We start from the raw sequence: 21,727 nt of genomic DNA on the forward strand, positions 1-21,727 counted from the left end.
TGTTTTAAATGGATAAGGCACAAAATAAGATATATATATTTTGTTTACATTTATTTAAATGTATTTCATATTTAAAAAATATAATGTAATATTTCTAATTTCAAACAATACTAAACATAACTATTATATATATTTATTTTAAATGTTTACATTTAATTTATTGTTTATATATTTATTTTCAGTATTAAATAATAAAAGTAATTTTCAAACCATTCTTATGGATACATGGTTAGCAAAAAAATTCACAGGGCTGACGAGTTGACAAGCAGAATTCACATTCTAATGTCACAGAAAACCAAATGTTTAAGTTTACAAGACATATACAGGACAAGTACTCAGTAGTGTAGTGTCCTTACCTGTAAAGACCTTGAGTTTAGTGTTGAGTTTGTGCAGCAGAACAATAATGACCTCCAGTTTGTTTAAAGCCTCAAATGTGACCATGCCCTCTGTGGTATCGAGACCCTCCTCTCGCAGCCAGCGGCGGAAAGTGCTCCACGTGCTCAACAGAAACTCAGTATCCTGCACCGCCCCGTCCAATGACATCAGGCCTCGCCTGGTCACCATAGCAACCACATAGTCCATGCTCTCCAATACCTGCTGCCACGGCCGTATGATGTCCACCTAAATAGATCACCAGGTTAACGATAACACCAAGCTAGTGAAACAACCATCTTGCTTCTCATTTCCAACTGACCTGCTCAAAGCCGCCCAGCAGCTCTGTTGTGTCCATGGCGCTGTTCATGGCCATAACCCTCAGTCTGTGTCCCGTTAACAGTGCAAGCAGATGCACTAGACTGCTCTTTCCACTCGCAGTGGGACCCGCCAGTATGACCATCCACCCCATCTCCACACACTTCATCAGTGCCTCCAGAGGGCGCAAAGAATAATGGGTAATTGACAGAGGAGGATCCAGAGCGATGGGTGCACCTCCACTGCGCTGCAGAACTGAGTAACCCAACTGCATTTGTGTGACAGAGAGAAAGAGATATTTTCACATCCAGTTTCTTAAGACTTATAATATAATTTTATATGATAGATTATATGTAAAGAAAAATGAAGATTAAAAATCTATAAAAATTATCTGTAATTTTTATGACTACAATTTTTTTAATTTTTAATTTTAAGCATTTACTGTATTATTGTGTGTGAAATGTGCCTATAATATACTATATTATATTACATTACCACTTCTAATGTTTCTTAAGATTTATATAATAATAATAATGTAATTCCATATTATCGATTACAGATTAAGGATTAAAATAAAATAAAAAAATAGTAAAACATATAATATATTATATATCACATATAATGTTTCTTAAGATTTATTTTATATTATTGATTCCAAAATTAAGGGTTAAAAAATAAATAAAGACTAAAACTTTTTTAAATATTATATTTCTGACCAACCTGCAGGTTCAAAGGGGTGATATGAAACTGCCTAGAGCCCATGTAAGGCTCAAAGTCTTCTCCAAACACCTTCCTAAACACTGCTAACACCTGAGAACAGAACATGTATTATTGATATTATTGATAAAGCCACATCTTCATGTCATCTTTTGAGTGATGAATGGTATTTGAATTAGCGTGGCTACCTGAGCCTTGTCTGCCTCTGTCCTCATGCGGTCTGCATACACAAGTCCAACATGCTGCCCAGGGTTGAAGAAGCCTGGTGATTGGTCTGTCTGCATCAGCTGACACCAACGGAACAGGTCACGGAGATTAAACTCCCATGGTCCTCCTCTCTGGCCCCACTTCCTCTCAATTGTAACTTCTTGGACAAGCTTAGAGAAAAAAATCAAAAAAAAAATCAAACCTCTTTTGAGATGATAGATGAAAGGAACATCTAGAACATCTACAAATGTCAATTAAAAGAGCAACAGAAGAACACCACTGGTTAAGGGAAGTGTTGTACACTTACTCGGTTGCTAAACTGCACCATTTTGGAGATGATTGCATTGTCAATGTTAGGAAAGATGGAGTCACTGATGAACTGCATGTCTTCATTGGTTAGTGAATCCACATAAACCTGAATGAGGAAAATACAGATCCATGTCTATATTTTGGTCTCTTATTGTATGACTCACTAAGACCATTACCATATATTATAATACAAACTGCTGTAAACAATATTGTATATTAATAATCTATGTAAAACAGATGATCTCTAAGACAGAAGAGAAAACAAACAGATGACAAAAAAGTAATTAGATCTAAGTTACCTGAGTGAATCTGTTGAGGAAGGACTTAGGAAGGCCTTTGCGTCCTCCTCCCTGCGTGAAAGGGTTTTGGCAGCCGAAGATCTTGGTCTTCTCATGCTGAACATGGAAGCGCATGCCCAGCTCAGGGATGTAGATCTCAGCACGATGATCAAAGCAAGCATTAAGACCTTCCAGTACTGACTGAGAAGCCAGATTCAGCTATAGATGAAAGGAAAAACATCAGTCAATAATCTACTACCCAATGAGTTATCATTTCTGACTGAAAATGTTCCAAGACTCAAACATTTTATTATTTTATTACACTGAACTGGCATAGAGCTACAAAAGTCAACCATTCATCTGTACCTCATCTAGGACGATCCAATGTCCAGCCTTCAGCCCAGCAAGTAGAGGACCATCACGCCACGCAAACTCTCCTCCTTTCCCACCTTCCACTGGCAGATCTGTCCCAAACAGATCCGTTACGTCCTGTGCAGAGAGGATACAGCACAGATTTTTTAAATGTTTTTAAAAACTCTTATGCTCACCAAGGCAGCATTTGATTATTGAAAAATAGAATATAAAGAGTAATATGAAATATTATTGCAATTTCAATTTTAAAATATTCCAAAATGTAGTTTATTTTCAATAGACATTTATTTGAAATAAAAGTCTTCTTTAACATTTTAAATGCCTTTACTGTCACTTTTGATCAATTTAATGCATCCTTGCTGACTAAAAAAATCTTACTATCTCCAAACTTCTGATAGTGTATTTTAACGTTAATGGGTTTTTTTTCCCATTTCAATAAATAAATGAATAAAAATTATATTTTGTCATTGTATTGGTGATAGTTTTCAACAGTTCTACAGTGCAGGGAGGTTCTACTGAAGCAAAACTCTATGTTTCTTTGACATACAGTTTGTTCTGACAGGTTGATCCTGACAAGATGGTTCCCAGAGGCCTTGGCAAGGGCAGTGACCAAGCTGGTCTTGCCCACTCCAGGTGAGCCCTCGAGCAGTATGGGTCTCTGAAGCTTCAGTGCCCTTAGTATCCTCTGTGCATTAACTGCAGTTGTGCCCGCACTCAAAGCGTAGTCCGACAGACTCCTGCCCTCACTCTCAGGACCTGTGGGAAGATCAGACCAAATGTGGCAAATAAAAAACAAGTCATATCTGAGAAATGGTTTGATAAAAATTGCTAACAACATCTAGAGACTCAACTCTGAAATATTTTATTTTATATTTTGGTAGAGTCCTCACCTGCAGCAATGTAGAAGGGGTCAATGCCAAAGAAGTCTTCACCCCACTGGGGCTCTCGGGGGACGCTGGTGTCGTAGACTTGGAGTGCGTCTTGCATCTCCTCATCCAGCGTTGTAATTCTGCTCAGTCTCTTCTCCAGGTACTCCAGACTCGCCTTCCGTGCCACCAGGGCATTCTCTGCTGCCGACACTGTGGTTCCTGAAGCAAAAAAAATATTTTAAACGGCAGGGTATAGCTTTCATTTCATTTCATAAAAGCCTTCACTAGTGTCAATAACAACTACAAAGGATTTTATAGAAGCATAAAAACGTAGATTATTTAAAGGGGTGGTATAAGGCCCCTTTTTACAATATGTAAAATAAGTCTATGTTGTCCTCAGAGTGTGTATGTGAAGTTTTAGCTCAAAATACCCCACAGATGATTTTTTTACAGCATGTTAAAATTGTCACTTTTTGAGGGTCAATAAAAACACGTTGTTTAGTGTGTGCCCTTTTAAATGCAAATGAGCTGCTGCTCCCGGCACAGAGGGCGGAGCTTGTGTGTTAGCAGCTCCAATTACCTCATGCAGACAAGCACTAAAATGTCAGAAACTGTTCTGCCTTTTATGTTTAAGAAGTGACAACATGTAGAATGCAACAGGACCTTTCTGAATGGTTAGTTGATGAATTTATGTTGCTGATGTGGAGTTAACTATCTTCAAGTATTTGTTTAGCATATTCTGTCATGATAATCTATAAAATCGCTCGTGTGGGAACTGTTGTAAGATGCCTACAGAGTGACACGCTATTGCATGTGTGTTATGTACTGTATTACATGTGAAAAGACGGAGGTGGCAGCTTGAGCAGACTCACAAATGTGCTCTACTACAACAACTCTTGCTCTTCTCAACATGGACTGTGTGTTCCCGGGGGTGGGGTTTATGTACATTTTAGGGTTAGTTATGTCACTAACCCGGGAGGAATGTCGTGTAGTCCCTACTAGTCGTTTGTTGTAGTCCTTAAAAAACGATTTCTTTAAAAGCAAATATCTTCCTTTGCTTTGAACTTTGAGCGTTGTAACTTTGCTGATGTTGTTCATGCTCAAACAGCAACATTACACACTAACTAAAGTTAGAAAAGTGAAATCATAATGAACCACCCCTTTAACCTGTTAAGCTGCAACGCCACTTTTGAAAAATCCCCAGAAATGACATACCCAAACTGAAACAGATACAGTTCATGAACCCTTTGCACTAAAAGCACAAGTATGATCTCATTTGAAAGCTGACACCTGGTAGTTTATTGTAAATGTAGAATTAATTATTGTCATAATGAAAAAACATTTTTTAAATAGCTTCAAAGTTTTGTAAAGTTATTAGAAATTTGTTTTTATTAAACATATTCATGAAAATAAAATTGAAGTGGGCCCTGGAGCAATCTAGAAATGCACTGCAGCTAAAGCCATATGTGTGACCATGTTATATTTAAAATCTGAAAATGATAAGTCTAAAACTCTGTATTTAGTTAAATGTTTTTCAAGATCATGTCAAATTACTTTATTTTGGGCCTAGCTAGCATGTTAGCTTAGCACACCATCAATACACGACCATTTATGAGATTAAAACCATGTTTGTGCTACAAACGTACTTTATAACGCAAGTGGAGTGTTTTAAATAATCTTCTGTGATCTAATTTGGCTTCAGATAAAAAAAAAAATCAGACAGAAAATATATTTATAGAATTATGTACAATGATAAAGTCTATATCGATTAGCAATACATAATAAATATAATATATTATAAAAATACCTGGCATTGCTTGAAGAACACAGGCAAATCACATATCATTGCAATTATGTTTATTGTTTTCAAAACGTCTGTATCTGCATATTACAGCGATCTCTGTGTTAGCTTTGTGTGTAGCTGCTGCTATCAGTGACGTCCTTGAAGGTCACATGATTATGTCTCTTCTTCATGTTCCATATATGGAGTATTTTTGTGCATATAGCGCCCTCAGGCTATTGGTATGAATTGAAAACACAGCACATCTCAGTAAGAAGCGCTCATAATGATTACATCGACGCATTTGGGTATAAATTCAATAAATATTATTCCTGTCTATAGAAATATGATGTGAATCTATGAGAATATATCAATATTTCTCCAAGTCTGCACATTTTTTGAGCTAAAAGTCCTGAGGAACGTTGTTTTGTATAGCACTGTCATGACAACAGCACGGAGTTTTTTTTTCTGAATGGACCAGCTGACGCTCATAATTCATATTAAAGGGATCGATGCATTTTTTCATTTCATAACTCCTGACACAAATTAAGACATTAACTGTCACTATACGTTTCTCAGAATACAATAGTGGTCAAATACTGAAACTTGAGTCTTATATCTTTTTAATGATGTATAGTTTGTCAAAGTATAACATTTAATCTGATAGTAACTTTGAACTAAATAAATAAAAAAACGCTTCAGTGCGCCGACGCACTGGTGAGGGTTAACAGGTTAAAAGAAAAAGAAAAAAGCATCTTACTCCTTATGGTGGTAAATAGGACCCAAAGCATGAAAGAAAGAAAAAAGCAGTTTGAGGTCTTTTTTCTCTCACCTGAGCCGATTCCGTCCACGTACACAAGGCACGCAGCATGAATAAATGCTGTTACAGTGTCCAATCGCAGGTCCCATTCTGGCTCCTCCTCCTCCAGCTCCCCCATGGTCATGAAGCCGTCCTCGTCCCGCTCACATACTGTGTTCATGAAGTTCACCCATGACAGGATGTCTCGCACACTTAGAATACACCGCCGACCAAACTCCTGATTGGTCAGCCAGTCGATGAAGTCCAACATGAGATCTGCTATGTCTTTACCTGACATGGGAAGAGAGGAATGGCAATGGCATGAAACTAGAATAGTGTAGGAGATTGGTTGGCATGGAAAACGAACAACTCAGTTTACAGTTTAGTGGTTATTATACAAAGATATTTGGCTGCTACCGACCAATCAGATTCAAATATTCCAAAAGGAGGGAATAAGGCTTGTTATAATTGGTAGCTCTGTGTAGAGCGACTCACCTTGGTGGTCATGCTGGTCCAGAGATAGTCCGGGCCGCAGATTGTGTTGGATGATCTGCATTAGATCATTACGGCTGTTGCTCTGGGGGCACCAAATCTCCGTGAACCTGTTCCTGAGTGCTGGAGACAGCTGTACATATGCAAACACATCAGTGCCACTGCCTGCTTGTTTCTTCCATGCAAACATGATCCAATTTATTTAACTATTACTACTAATCTTTAAAGAATCCCAACAATGGCTATTTTATAACCTCAACACGATATTCTTCAGCCAAGCTACTGTTGTCATGTACTGACCTCTTTTTTTCCAAAGTCACCTCCAGGGTTCATGGTGGCGACAAGTCGGAACTTCTTTCCGGCAATGATCAGTTCAACATCATCATCATCTCCGCTGCCTTTCTCTGCCAGCACCAAAGATTTTTCAGTCTCCAACACGCTGCACAGGACACACAGACAGTCACAATCACTTTAGATATCAGATGTGCCAATATAAGTACTGTACAGAAGTTGGGGGATTTGTTTTTTTTACTTCATTTTGTCCTGTTGTGATAAAGTAGTTGCAAATTTGATGAACAATATCAATTAATTTTACAAAGAGACAAAGTAAACAAGTACATACAGGCCTGTTTATGAATTCCTAGGCAGTACTGATTTGGAAAAGATTTTAAACAGTCCGTCAATGAGAAGAGAACAATATGAGGAGTGTAAATACACACCTGTTGAGTCTCTCCAGCACCGAGTCATCTGCAAGTGAGATCTCATCCATCAGAAACACACCATCCTGTTTCATTGCCAGGACCAGTGGTCCATCATTCCACTCAAACAGACGGCCGTCCTCCGCATCAGCCTGAATCATATTAAATTCATATTAAAAATTGACAATTTTTAGACTCAATAATTTGAAGAAATGTGAATATTACCTGTTGAGTTCCCGTGTGACGGACAGGTCGGAGACCTCCCAGAAAGTCAGACGTCTCCATATGCAAGTGGCAGTTCAGGGAGAAGAACTTCTGACCGGCTAGTGCGGTAAACAGCTGGCAGATGGTGGTCTTACCACACCTGGGAGGAACATGTAAACCAACTGAGCTTCTGGAATCTCATTCATTATTTACCAATAACAAATTAAGGTTTTAAAGGCTAATTTGGTTTCCTTTGCTGACAGATTTCCTGCTAAATAGAAAGTTCTATTTTCTGTTGAAACAGGGGTATGGCTCCAAGTTATTGCTAATCAGTGCCGTGCAGAATATTATTTTTTTTAAATTGGACATGCCAAGTGCAACATCATATTTGTATTATTTTTTCAGACTGCACACAAGTCTGACAAAAGTAATTTTTTGTTAATTTTAAAAAGATTAACAGACATGAACTACAAGCTACAAAACAAATTTTGGTTTCACTAAATCTTTAAAATGAACATGATTAAAATGTGATTTGTGATGTGATAAAAACTCTAATAAAAAAGCTTTTCATCTTCATTTCCAATCAACTACTACAAAATAGTATTAGGCCAGTATTTGTAACCCTATAATTTAGGTTCAACTGAGGATTGTATCACAGCTTACCCCGTGTCCCCAACAAGTAGGACAGACTCGCCAAAACGAAGCGCTCTTCCCACTAGTACAGCCAGTCTCCTCATGCCCTGGGTCCACACCACATGACCGAACTCTTCAGGGACACCCGCAATGCTGTCCACAAAAGGGCCTGCCAAGTGCCAAGCCATCAACAACCATCAATATACCAAACTGTGCCAGCAAAAACAATCAATCTACCCATTAGTTATACAGTGAGCTAATCAAACAGATCTTTAGGAAAGTATCAAGAATTCAACATTTCATGAAAAAGATTTTGCAGTCATAACTCATCTGCGTAGATGGAAAAGAACATCCCAAGACACAATCAATAAAACTAACACTGAATAACTGTTATATAAGAGCACGCTGGGAGTTGCTGAGATGCCTTATTAAAGGACTGTCATTAAACTGCAATACTACTGGTATCTGTTTATGTGATAATGCAATGGAATAACCAGTAAGAACAACGTTCCTAATTGAAAGTCATCGACCTGATGTCAGAATGCGGTGTGCTTCTGTGGCCAAACTGTGTTTGTGCTTATAAACTCACTGAACTGAGAGGTGACCTGAGCCTCAGAGAAAAGGGCATCTGGGTTCACTGTCCTTTTAAAGTGCTTCTCCAGAATGCTCTGGATGGTCAGTGCTTCCTCTGGCTTCCTGACACGGCCGGCCAACAGCATGTAGCCTGAAGGAGTGAACACAATGATTGTTACATTTTGAAATTAAGTATAAAGTAAGTGACGAAGGGCAAAGAGCCAAAAAGTTTGCAATCTTTATCTCCTGTTTGCAATAAATTATTTTTTTAGAGTGCAGACCTTTTTTGCATTTTTGAAATTAAGTATAACAAACAAACAAAAAGTATATCTTTCCATAAATTACCATTTAAAAGTTTGAGCTCAGTAAGACTTTTCAAAAGAAATTAATACTTTTATGAATCAAGGGGACATTGAATTGATCAAAAGTGACAGTAAAGACTTTTATATTGTTAAAAATATATATATTTTAAGTAAATGCTGTACTTTCTATTTATCAAAAAATCCTGTAAAAGTATGATTTTACACAAATATTAAGCAGCACAACTGTTTTTAACATTGATAATAATAATAGTAATAAGAAGAAGAAGAAGAACTTTTTCTTAAGCAGCATATCAGCAAATCAGCAAATTAGAATGATTTCTGAAGGATCACGTGAGACTTAAGACTGGAATAATGATGCTGAAAATTCAGCTTTGCCATCACAGGAATCAATTATATTTTAAAATATATCAAAAGAGAAAAGGCATTTTAAATTTTAATAATATTTCACAATATTCCCGTTTTTACTGTATTTTTCATGAAGTAAATGCATTCTTGGTGAGCATAAGAGACATAAAAAAAATGTAACCCTCAGGTGCTCCTCATTTGGCTGTAGCTCTTGTTATCTTTCCGGTCAGAAGTGACCGGACACCTAAAAATTAAACTTCCTCCACCCCAGTAAAACCAATGCAATTTATTTTTGTTCAATAATATTTTTTCTTTCTTTTTTTGTATTTTGAGAGGATTTGATGGTACTAAATTTTTTTAAATATTTTTTCAATTAATGCAGTATTTCAGATTAATATAGAGACCAGGCCTTATAAATCCAATTTTTTAAGTCAGATTAGCGCCATCTGTTGTATAGAAAAAAAAATAAAACATGTCGTTCCATGGTGTTACCACTAGATGCCTGTATAGCTCTCTATGGAGAGGCTTGTGAATACTCTATAGTTATTTTTGGACAAAATTACCTACTTTTAAGATGTGGATTTGAATGTATTTTTTTGAAATTCTCAAATTATATTTTTTGTCAAGGGTTATAAAATAAAACAACAAAAAAACAATTTTGATGTGAAGTGTACATGTTTTTGCATTATTATTACTACAGTCAAACCTGAATACAAAGAACGCATTTTGTTACAGGTAACATACAATTCAATAAAAAAAATTACAAAAATAAACAGTAGTTATAAATAATATAAATATATACCGTATTTATAGTTAATAATAATGTTATGTTTTTCACTATTGATGTTTTAGAGTTTCACCCCTTCATTGCTGAGCGCTTTTTTTTTTCTGCATCGTGGCCGATTTGTAGAGACTTTTTGTGTTTTTGTCGATTTCCTATTCATTTTCTATGGTCGGTCATTTTTGACTGAAGAGCAAAAGTGTGACTATTTTTTTTACGACCACTTAGCCTGCTCGAATCATGCCCTCAATTATTTTGTGTGTTCACATCCCTAATGCCATAAGAGTCACCAAGTTTCGTAACATTCCGATGAAGCTGTGATTTTTTTTAATTCAAAACGTTTTTTTTTTAAATCACAATTCATTGGTGTGTGTACATACAAAGTGTGTTTGTATGTGTGTGTGTGTGTGTGTGTGTGTGAGAGAGAGTGGGTGTGTCTGTTTTGCAATCTTGATGTTTAAAGCCTGGTTCACACGGCAGGATAATTAGGCCAATTTTAGCCCTGATTCACCCCTTCCGACAATCTTAAGGATGCTCCGATTATCGTAAAATAATCTGATCAGATATTCCTGCCGTGTGTGGTGTGTTAAGACTGCTCTCGTCTGCTCGGAAGGACGTCGGGACCGCTCCGATCTCAAATCGGGGATATCCAACATGTTGGATTTTTTTGGCCCGATTTCTCCTCGTGTGAGGTGTCCCCCGGGGACAAACGAGTAGCCAATCAGAAAGCGAGGTGACGAGGCGGCGAGGAAGCACCGGGAAACAAAATGAAAACAGCTGGCGGCATGGCGCACCAGAAAGTCCGGTGGACGTCGGAGATTTTCTTTTGATAACGTTTTTATTCGGTTAAAAACAAACTACAAACTATCGCCACTGCATCCTCTTCGTCCGCCATGATTGTTTACTCTGAAGTCACGTTTGATCTCGAGGGATTTTGCGAGATTTCCCGAGATTTCCCGTCTGACCTGGGAATGCTCGGGAGTCAAATCGGTTCGTGTGATGTGTTGATTTTGCCGTGTGGCTACGCACCACACACACTGTACGACCAAAACTGTTAGACTCGTGATTTTTTAATCGCCGTGTGTGGGGTCTATCAGGTTTGGAAAATCGGCCGACAATTTTAAAATCGTCCCGTGTGAACCAGGCTTAAGAGTGTCACCCCTTCATTGTTGAGCACTTTTTTTCTGCATCATGGCCGATTTGTAGATTGTACACACAAAAATTCTCAGAATGTTGGTTTTTGTCAATTTCACATTCATTTCCTATGGTCGGTCATTTTTGACCGAAGAGCACAAAAGGGACTATTTTTTTAAGACCACTTAGCCTGCTCGAATCATGCCCTCAATTTTTTTTTGTGTTCACATTCCTAATGCCATAAAAGTTTCGTACCATTCCGATTAAGCTGTGATTTTTAAAACTTCTAATTTTGACCGAAGAGCACCTGAGGGTTAAAAAAAAATCTTACAAACAATAAACTTTTGAATTATACTGTTTATATTTAAATTTTCTACTCGATAGGGGTCAAATGTTTGTCTCTGGAAGTTACCGTCATCAGCCAGATGCTGTAGCCAATCACACGAGGAGTCATTCCGCTCCTCCATCCTATAGCGTTCAGCCCAGCGGAACAGGTCTCTTAGGGTAATGTACCCATGTTTCCCAGCAAACACACTGGATCCTCTACGTAAAGACTAACACAAATACCACCATATCAAAAAATATAATCATGAATTTTTCAAAATTGAATCTTATACGCTGATACAACAAAATGAGATGCACACCTGCAAGTTCTGCATGACTTTGATGAGCTTAGAGCAGTAGGAAGGGGGAAGACTGCAGCGCTTGTGGAGAATGTTCTCCAGCTCCGAACTGGGCAGCTCATCAAAATGCAGCTCCACAAAACGGTTCCTGAATGCTCGGGACAGAACCTACACAAAATGAAAGACACGCTTAGTGCATTCATTTTCATGAGCCCTTCCTGGAGTAGGGACATCAGAACCAAAACATCACCACCTCCCACCTATCTAAAAATGAGTTCCCGCATGGCACTACTGTTGCAGATTACAGTTTACAATTGGCCAAGAAGGCAAGCTTTCTTGACACACAGGTGGTAGTTTTTAAAACGTATTGAAGAAACCTTTCTGCCCCCGTAGAGCCCAGGAGGATTCTGGGTGGCAAAGAGCATGAATCTGGGGTGGGCTTTGACCACTTCCTGTGTCTCGGCGATGAAGAGCTCCCGGTTGTCATCCAGCAATCTATTCAGAGCCTCGAGGACATCAGTAGGGGCAAGGTTCAATTCATCTAGAATAATCCAATAACCTTTTCGCATGGCATCGATCAGCACGCCTTCAGGGGGAAAAAACATGTATTTGTTTCCATGAAAACTTGACATAAACATAAACAGAGGGTCAATCGAACATTGAACTACACACAAAGAGAGACAACAATTTAAGATTACCATCTGATATGGCAGTGAATGCTTAGAATTAATTAATATCATTGACATAAATCAGGGGCCTTCAATCACTTCAGCCTAAGGATGGAGCAGGGACCCAGAGTGTTTCATTTTAAACCTGGCCTACATGCATTTAGCACCATATTCATGTATTTACATATGTATTACATAAATAATGATTACTTAATGGCTTTGCAATCTAAGCATATACAATTCATATACTCTACATACATTCCATCCTAATGTGCACTAAAAGATCTTTACCTTCTGTGAAGACAAGTTTGCCATGCTCATCGGAGGAGTAGCAGCCGATGTACTCCTGGATATCTGTGTGCTCATGGTTATTGATTCGCACACACTGGTTTCCAGTGGAAGCTGATAGCCATTTTATCAGACTCGTCTTTCCTACAGACGTTTCCCCCTGAATGAGCACTGGATGGATGCTAATACAGAAACAACACACAAGAACAGGGGAAAGACTTGTAAAGGCAAAATTGCAAGAGTCCAAGATATTAAAATGATTCCTAATATGTAATGAATATGAAAAGAACTAACAGGACTAAAGATGGATAGAGGGAAAATAATGACAAGTAGCCATATAAATATATATATATATATAGAGAGAGAGCCCAGTAGGTGTGAGTGGCAAAGAGTATAAATCTCTGCATCTATAAAGAGGTGATTTTGGGACTTTATGGGAAGTTCAATGAGTAAAACTGGCTGTGTCTATATTATGATAGAATACACAACATCATAAGATTATTTTCTAATAATCTTTTTTAATTATTATACAATTGTTATACTGTAGTAAAAATAGAAGGAAGGAAAATGCAACTTTCATGGTTTTACTGTATGTTGCTTTACTCCTTCAATAAAATAAAAAAGCAATCTATTCCTGTTTACATTAAAGGGATAGTTCACTTTGAAATTAAATTTTGGTATGTTTTAGCTTACCTCAAGGGCATCCAAGATGTAGGTGTCTCTTTTTCCGCAGTAGTTTCAATTTTGATATTTTTAGGTCAAACCGTTCTTGTCTGTCAGTCATATAATGCAGGTCGATGGTCACTGTCTCAAAGAGCATGCACAGAGTCCAAATTAAAACAATTCCCCATCGTTCAAATTAAACAATTCCCCATCGTAAGTACACATTGATGGCCTAAGACACGAAGGACTCAGTGATCTGAGAGCGCGGGCGGGTATAGATATATACACTAGATGTCGCCTTGGCTACGGTTTCGTTTCCAATGAACTGCCGTAGCCAAGGCGACTTCTATTGTATATATCTATACCCGCCCGCGCTCTCAGATCACTTGGACGTGGCTGTGTACAAGAGGTAAAAACGATATAAATACTGTTCGTTTTCTCACACAAACCGCTCGTTTCGTGTCTTAGGCCATCAATGTGTACTTACGATGGGGAATTGTTTAATTTGAACGATGGGGAATTGTTTTAATTTGGACTCTGTGCATGCTCTTTGAGACAGTGACCATAGACCTGCATTATATGACTGACAGACAAGAACGGTTTGACCTAAAAATATAAAAATTGAAACTACTGCGGAAAAAAAGACACCTACATCTTGGATGCCCTTGAGGTAAGCTAAAACATACCAAAATTTAATTTCAAAGTGAACTATCCCTTTAAATAAGCCTGCTCCCGAGCAGGTTTGAGCTTATGGACCTGTTGCTATGACAGCAACTCCAGGATGATCTTCATAGAACCTAACAATCCTGGATCGTGTCAAATCGTCAATAGTAAAATCCAGATAACTGAGTAATCCAAGTACAAAGAATGAGCCCCAGGTCAACTGTCTCCGATCAACGGCACCAAAACAGACAAAACAAATCATCGCTATCACCATTACCATCCAAAAAACTAAACTAAAGTCTCTTACGATAGTTATGCACCATCCCACAAATGAACAGAGAAACACTGCATACATAATATGTATCGACAGGGGGATTGATCTACGGAACGTCACAGGGGACATATTAGGGGTGGGGTTTCCTACCCGGCGGCCACCACCCGTGCCAGATCTTTAAGGTTGAGTTTGACGGAGGGCGTGAGGATGTAAGTGGGGTCCACAGTAGCCTCCATGTCACCCCGACTCAGCCAGTACTCCTCTATCTGTACACACACACGGTCCTTTGGCTGAGGGATTGACTGAAGAAAGAGAAGAAGATCATTTTCTAACACTTCTGGCAAAGAACATCTCTAACTATTTCACAGTCTATCCATTCAAACAAATATAAGGATGGATCAAAGTTTCTCATTGAAGCTCCGAACTGATTACCTGTTTCAGGCATTTCACATTTCCTCCAAGTATGTACTGACACACCAGTTTCTGCACAACTGGGTGAGAGCTGCGATCCAGCTGAGTGAGAAAACTCAGGCAGAAACCCTGCAGAAGATATTAAACATCTCCATAAAAATACTTTACTGTTTGTTTTAAATGTCTTTACACAGCACACACTAATTAAATAAATAAATACTGGGAATTTGTCCATGGTCCCAGACCAGTGGAGGGCCCTGATGAGCTATAGAAAACTTGAAGCTTTACTAGAAGCTAATTTCTATTTAAATAACTACTGCTTATGCCCAAAACCGTCAAATGTAGAACAGTTTATCATATGATGATAGGTTTGAAACTCATTGCATTAACTCTAAATAAAAAAGCAACTTGCCTTGTTGCCTTGTCACAAAATGTGAACTGGTGATAGAACTGAATGACACTTGAAGATTTGCATGAAATAAACCCACCAGCTAATTTAAGAGCACTTAAACTTAGTTCATTTGACTAACTTATGCTCCTATGAGAGCAAATGCATGACCAGGAGAGACTGGAAACCCATATGGTGTGGACAGATAAATAAATAAGCTAGTTTGTTGTGTGAACTCAAAAATACAGTGTACTGTGTACAGTTTTTTATGATGTGGAAAACGCTGTGCCAATGAGTCTTTGACATCAAATCTAATCATCAAAGCGTGTTGTGACGAAGATTGGAAAAACTAGATTGTTCCGTTATAATAAATCAAGCTGTCTAGATTGCAAGCGAAGCAACATTCGCTTGCACACGCTGCAGTGTTTACAGCATTATTCATTGATGGAAGAGTGACACAGCTAGTTTGTTGTGTCAAGCTGCTTACTTCTACAGTAGGAACATTGTAAAATGACTGTCAACTTCATGTCTTAAGTTTACATGAATAATACATCACTTCAATATGGATACATGTAACACATTTTAACCTTATACTCGCTATGTTTCGGACTCAGGACAATTCAGTCAGGCAGAAACAGACAACCGTATTACCTCATAGAGGGATCGTTGGATATTGTAGCAGGGGTCAGAGGCCACGTACTTCAGAGCTCGGCACAGAGTACGCAAACTGTAGTGGGGCTTGTGGCCCGTACCGTCAACTAGCCGAGTGTTAGCCTCCTTACGAACAGCCAAATAAAAACTGGGAGAAAAAAGAAGATGATTTTGTTTAAAAGAACAACACAGAAGTACAGCATCTAACTAAAAGTTGCAACATGAGGGATGGACTCTGTATATGGCGTTTTATGCTTTTTATCCTGACCAATGTACATTTGTTAAGTGAAAAAAGCCATATAACAACATCTGTAACATGCTTAATATAATCAAGAAATGGGAATTTGTTCTAATAATGGTGCTAACAGGGTTCTTTTCATTCTACATTGTAAAAAAATATTTTTGAAGTTTCATTTTGTAAATGAAAAAACAAAAGGTTATTGGAGTATGCTTTACGAGAACACACTAATTTAGTCTTTCTACTTCAAAATTTCACTTTTAATTCAATGTTTTTCTTGCTGTTTGTATTGTTATTATTCATGAAATTTGCTAGCATTTACTGAGTGAGTATTGATGCCAAGCTTTTTTCAAATAAATCCTACTTTTTCATTGTATGGATCAAAAGGCAAAAAACTGTGTTATAGCTAGGAAAGACGTGTTGTTGTTGTTATATGAATGGTAATGGAGACCTACTGAAGAACTGTGCACAAACCTGATGATTCCATGGATGATTCCTCTGGACAGGTTAAGGCCTTTGAGGTAGTCAGAGACCAGGATTCGTAAATCACTCTCATTCTCCAGCTCCTCCACATACAACTCTGTGAACCTGATACATAAACACAAAACCATGTGTTCCAAAAAAGTATTGAACGCTTCTATAAAAATGTATAAACGTCACTGTATTACATATCTGCAAACAAACCAAGGAGACATTTACAAAAGTTATTTTAAGTGATGCATGAAGCCAGTTCCCTTGGAGTTCATGCCCCTCTCACCTGTTTCTAATGCCCAGTGGCAAGTTCCTCTTGCCTACATCTGTGGCTGGGTTCATGCAGGCAAACAGACGGAAGTCTGGGTGACGAACCAGAGGCTCTACACAGAATGACATCATGAAAACAGTAAAATTACCTCAGAATATACATGACACAAAACTATTAAATCAACTGCAACACTTATGGTAATGAATAGTAGTATCAAGCCCATTTATATATTTCTAATACACTACAAGTCAAAAGTTTGCGGTCAGTAAGATAAATAATACTAAGATAAAATAGTTTTTTTTTTTTTTTTCATCAAACAACCCTGAAAAAAAAACATATCAGGGTTTGCACAAAAATATTAAGCAGTAAAACGGTTTTCAATATTGATAATAATAAAGAAATATTTCTTGAGCAGCAAATAAGCATATTAGATCGATTTCTCTAGGATCATGTGACACCGAGGACTGGAGTAATAATGCTGAAATTTCAGCTTTGCCATCACAGGAATAAATTACATTTTTAAATATATTTTTGAGCAAATAAATGCAGCCTTGAAGAGACATCTTTCAAATACAGTAAAAAGTCTTACAGCATTTTTAGCCAATTAAACTTGACTTTGTCCTATCAACCAATTACAACTAGCTGAAATATCTCTCTCTATTGTATTTTATCCAAAGTGTTTCACAAATACCCTTACTACAACCGCCCCTTAAGCAGCCTGGGGTTAACCAAGTGCACATATTTACCCTATACCATTGCCAAATAGCTACATCTTTAAAATAGCAATAATGAAATCCCAGATGTCTCACCAGTATCGCCTCGGTCCAGCAGCACTAGTGACCCGGCGCTGCCCTCCAGCAATCCACTCAGACACTCCAGTGTCTCTGCAGCAGCCAGATTAATCTCATCCAGCAACATCCATTCGCCTTTCTTCACAGCCTGGGCTAAAGTCCCCTGTGCAGACACAAAGTCAGTCACAACATACATGAGATAACAAGAGAGAGAAGAGAAAGGGAGAGGTGAAAACAAGATGGGAGAAGAGTAGCAATTACCTCCACAAACGCAAAGACCAAAGCGGATTCACAGGCCCGAATCTGTTCCTGCGTCTGACTGAGTTTGAGGGCCAAAGCCTCCCACTGCTCCTGCAGCAAGGCAGCTATGAGAAAAACACAAAGAAAAAACAGAAAAAAACCACTGAAAAACATGCAGTACAATCTTTAAAAAAAAAACACTTTAAATGATTTATACCATTGTCTGTCTGAATACTTTATTATGATTAGCTGGAGACATGTGTTCAGACCATGTAATACACAGATAGTTCCAGTCAGTTTAATCACTGTTCTATATTAATGCACTGCTTTCATTGAAACACACACACACGATCGCATTGCAGGAACAGAAAGGAGCACAGAAATTTTGCCAAAGCTGTCTTTGGCAAACTTTTACCAATAAAACAGCTAAATTCTATTTCTCAGCAATGAGGTCGCTGTTTTTGAAGTAATTAAACTCACAGCTTCACTGTTAGTAGAGACACTGCACAGATGCAGGTAATTCACACACCCACAATCCCTCTCTCCCTTGACAATTCAAATAAATATAATCTTACCACATACTTTCTCTGTGTGTCGGATTTAAAGAGTACAGAAGGCTAGACCCAATGAGCCGTAACTGACGGTCATTTTTACCCTTTCAGTCAAATTTTGTGTTGGATTTTCTGCATGACGGTTGGTTCTTTGCCTTACTGTCATGCATTAAAATCATGTATACACACCTAGCTGTGGATTATCCCTAACCAAACAACAACATAAGAATTCTAGTTAATAAAGTCATGTAATAGATTTTTGAACCTTCAGTAATACCATTGGGTTTATCATGTAGTTCCTTGGTTAGTGCTGATTTGCAGACATGATCCATGAGCTTTAGAAGGTCCTGCCAGCGTTTGCCTCTGAAGCAGGTTTGGACGTGCCCCAGAAAGGTCAGGTTCTGTTTCCGTGAGTACGTCTGAGAGAAGAGGTCCTCAAACGCTTCCCGCAGGGGCAAAAGAATGAGCTTATGGTCCACTGGTTTATACCTGTAATCATCACAGATCAAGGTCAGCAATAAACCAACAGCTTCCACCACATTTGCACTGCACATATTTGTTTGAATCCTGAATTACTCTTGTCTACTCACCCTCCTAGTAGGTCAGCTGTGTCACTCTGTTGGTTCATGTTGACCACTCTCAGTCTGTGTCCTGTAAGAGTACAGCAGAACAGAGCAGGAAATGAGAAATTGTGCACAGTGTTAAACCTACTTGCTCAGTGTAGTTTAGGTGTGTTACCTGTCATTCCCGCCAGGTACTGCACAGTAGAGGTCTTCCCTGTGCCCGTCTCCCCCACCAACAGGACAGGCTCCCCTTTAGTGACACACACCGAGAGCTGCTCCAAAAGTACTGAGGACGGCCTTGTGGCAGCAAATGTTTGTCTGTCTCTGTGGGGCAGATACACGTCAAATATGTTGGCTACGGCTAGTGTTATTTTAGTATTATTTACTATATAATAAACTATATTATCGCCCAGCTCTAATTTGCAAAATGCCACTATAGGTCATGAAGATATTAAAGATTATAAACATTAACATCCTAATTTTTTGTAAAGCTGCTTTAAAACAATGTGTATTGTGCAAAGCACTCTATAAATTAATTTGACAACTTTATACACTATATATTTATCAGTGGTGTAAACTATTTGAATAAAATGTAATTAGTTACTGTACATCAGTATCTTTTTAAGTATTTTTAATATCAAAGAAATTAGCAACTTTTTCTGCAGCAGTTTATATCTGCTCGAAAATAAGCGCTATTGCCATCTACAGGGCAGTTTTTCCCTTACCCAAACTTTACGCGAGGTAGTTGTGAATCGCTGGTATTTTATTATAAGATGAGGACATGGCTGTGACCGGTGAGGAGGCCAAAGCCAAAACCTTTGACTACTTAATTTTACGAAACATTATTTTATTTATCCATCTCTTAGGTGTTGAGGACTAGTGCATCTCTGAGCCTACATTCAGTATGAGTAAAATACTTAAATACTGTTAAAATCAGATACTCTTAGACTTTTACTCAAGTGGTATTGGAATTGGTGACTGTTAACTTGTAATGGAGTAATTTTCTCTGTACGGTACCTGTACTTTTACTGAAGTATGGTTTTCAGGTATCACTGTTTACACCTGTGATATTTTTATCAAGTTTTTCCATCTAATATTTTTTATTTTATTTTATTTCAATTAACAAAAACTGTTTTAAATAGTTTGGGTTTGTTAACAATACCAACACTGGCTACAACAACACATTTTAAAAGAAATTGTAAAACCTGTCTACCCTGGTAATCCAGAGTTCTCGCGAGAGCACAAGTTGAATTTGCTCAGCGAGTTACTCTGGTGTCGAGTAATGATGCTCATTAAATAAGCCCCTCGATCTGAGCTGCACCAATCACATCGGGTTATCTGATATAGGCGAGCCAGAGGCGAGCAAAACAGATGACGACAGCGCTGTGACATCGAAGTCATTAGTAAACATTGCAAGACGGCTATGGATGAACACCAGGTGTTTGAAACGGCTTTGGCCGCTACAATGAACGAGTTAGACTTGGCTTTTTATCTAAAACAGGAACAGAAGACGCCGCTCGAATTGTTCCTTTGCAAGAAGGGCGTTTTTGCTGTTTTGCCGACCGGATACGGTAAGAGTCTAATCTACCAGTTAGCTCCGCTGGTAGCTAAGCGGATGGGGTTTATTGTTGTGATTGGTCGTAGTGTTATCCAATTGCGTGCAGTGAGATTTTCAAATGCATGCTTGGTGCCGCCCCTCGAGCTGGCCGATTTTCATTAGTCGACGCCAGACCATTAATCTTTTAGATTTAAGTCTGGATTTCCAGGCTAAAACCTATCAGTACAACACTGAGATCTCTCTGAGAAGATTTCCAATAATTCTAATAATCACTATAGTTAAATCAAAGTGTTCATACGCATCATGACCAATGAAGGAATCCTGCTACATTTTCCTCTGGTATGCTCAAAGCTATTGTATTCCCTGTCTTAATCAGCACAGTTACCAATCAATGCTGTGTTGACTCAATTTTTCAGCAGGGTGCCTTCCACACAAGGGACAGCGTAGCACAGTGACACCATTTGTAACAGAGTAGATTGAAACAGGAAGTGCCAGACAGGGACTGGGAGACAGATTAATGGAGATGGCTAAGGTTACACTCTGATAATGCAATCTCACATGCTCAGCCACACCGCGTTGCTCTGCTTGCGGAGTAACATCGCACGGCCCACCGACACCTCCAACTCCGTCACAGTGATTGCGGGCAGGTACATCTGGCAAAAATGCAGGGCCTGAAATGTAACATTGACAGTATTAGAGCAGGTTATTGAATATAAAGTGAAATATGATTTTACTTTGACTCTAAATATTATGAAGAAATATAACCAACGCGCCATTACTGTAATATTGCAGTTTGACCAATGACTTTTCCAAGCCATTTATAAATGCCTCCAACAAGGCAAGTTTTACTGTACACAAGTTCTCACAATAAGCAATATCCAAGACATGGAATAATTTTAGAGCAACACAAACCTGGAAAAAAAGTATATGAACTACAGCGATTTCTAGGATTTTACTCATTTCCATGAGTTTTCCAGACCTGGAAATCACACATGTAAATGGAAAAGCTCACAGGGAACTGCAAAACTCCCCATTATTTCCAGGTTATCCATGGCCATGTAACAGTTTGTGTCACTAAAGAGATAACAGTGGTGCAGAGTCCTACCTTCTCTCTGGATATGTTGAGCTTGCTGCCGATGATCTCTGCCATCTTGAGTCTGCTCTCAGATTTGGAGAGCATGGCAGTGAAGCAGTCCAAAGCCTGAAGAAGA

General features: G+C 38.4%; 1 protein-coding gene and 1 long non-coding RNA gene across 3 annotated transcripts in view; one reads left to right on the forward strand and one right to left on the reverse strand.

The window, feature by feature from the left end:
- The window catches only part of mdn1 (midasin AAA ATPase 1), a 56,199-nt gene that overhangs the window by 28,239 nt on the left and 6,233 nt on the right, over nucleotides 1-21,727 (reverse strand). For both annotated transcript variants that reach the window (XM_082146629.1, XM_082146628.1), the window contains exons 12-43: nucleotides 21,622-21,717; nucleotides 21,075-21,187; nucleotides 19,134-19,282; nucleotides 18,986-19,046; nucleotides 18,673-18,884; nucleotides 17,866-17,969; nucleotides 17,623-17,767; nucleotides 16,829-16,925; nucleotides 16,546-16,659; nucleotides 15,834-15,981; nucleotides 14,816-14,923; nucleotides 14,534-14,685; nucleotides 12,787-12,965; nucleotides 12,205-12,413; nucleotides 11,849-11,995; nucleotides 11,617-11,758; nucleotides 8,638-8,772; nucleotides 8,079-8,217; nucleotides 7,437-7,575; nucleotides 7,233-7,363; nucleotides 6,814-6,952; nucleotides 6,517-6,646; nucleotides 6,055-6,312; nucleotides 3,464-3,661; nucleotides 3,121-3,329; nucleotides 2,568-2,690; nucleotides 2,223-2,420; nucleotides 1,922-2,029; nucleotides 1,596-1,784; nucleotides 1,411-1,500; nucleotides 695-958; nucleotides 357-621 (exon numbers count right to left, since the gene is read on the reverse strand). In XM_082146629.1, the coding sequence (XP_082002755.1) occupies nucleotides 357-621; nucleotides 695-958; nucleotides 1,411-1,500; nucleotides 1,596-1,784; nucleotides 1,922-2,029; nucleotides 2,223-2,420; nucleotides 2,568-2,690; nucleotides 3,121-3,329; nucleotides 3,464-3,661; nucleotides 6,055-6,312; nucleotides 6,517-6,646; nucleotides 6,814-6,952; nucleotides 7,233-7,363; nucleotides 7,437-7,575; nucleotides 8,079-8,217; nucleotides 8,638-8,772; nucleotides 11,617-11,758; nucleotides 11,849-11,995; nucleotides 12,205-12,413; nucleotides 12,787-12,965; nucleotides 14,534-14,685; nucleotides 14,816-14,923; nucleotides 15,834-15,981; nucleotides 16,546-16,659; nucleotides 16,829-16,925; nucleotides 17,623-17,767; nucleotides 17,866-17,969; nucleotides 18,673-18,884; nucleotides 18,986-19,046; nucleotides 19,134-19,282; nucleotides 21,075-21,187; nucleotides 21,622-21,717 (4,891 nt within the window). The remainder of the gene's footprint in view (nucleotides 1-356; nucleotides 622-694; nucleotides 959-1,410; nucleotides 1,501-1,595; nucleotides 1,785-1,921; nucleotides 2,030-2,222; nucleotides 2,421-2,567; nucleotides 2,691-3,120; nucleotides 3,330-3,463; nucleotides 3,662-6,054; nucleotides 6,313-6,516; nucleotides 6,647-6,813; nucleotides 6,953-7,232; nucleotides 7,364-7,436; nucleotides 7,576-8,078; nucleotides 8,218-8,637; nucleotides 8,773-11,616; nucleotides 11,759-11,848; nucleotides 11,996-12,204; nucleotides 12,414-12,786; nucleotides 12,966-14,533; nucleotides 14,686-14,815; nucleotides 14,924-15,833; nucleotides 15,982-16,545; nucleotides 16,660-16,828; nucleotides 16,926-17,622; nucleotides 17,768-17,865; nucleotides 17,970-18,672; nucleotides 18,885-18,985; nucleotides 19,047-19,133; nucleotides 19,283-21,074; nucleotides 21,188-21,621; nucleotides 21,718-21,727) is intronic.
- LOC309481655 lies at nucleotides 8,779-11,609 on the forward strand. Its single transcript, XR_014200075.1, has 3 exons — nucleotides 8,779-10,453; nucleotides 10,499-10,525; nucleotides 11,215-11,609. It is a non-coding gene; the product is annotated as an uncharacterized lncRNA (long non-coding RNA).

This window comes from Leuciscus leuciscus (assembly GCF_965113295.1).
Source record: "Leuciscus leuciscus genome assembly, chromosome: 19".
NCBI lineage: Eukaryota > Metazoa > Chordata > Actinopteri > Cypriniformes > Leuciscidae > Leuciscus > Leuciscus leuciscus.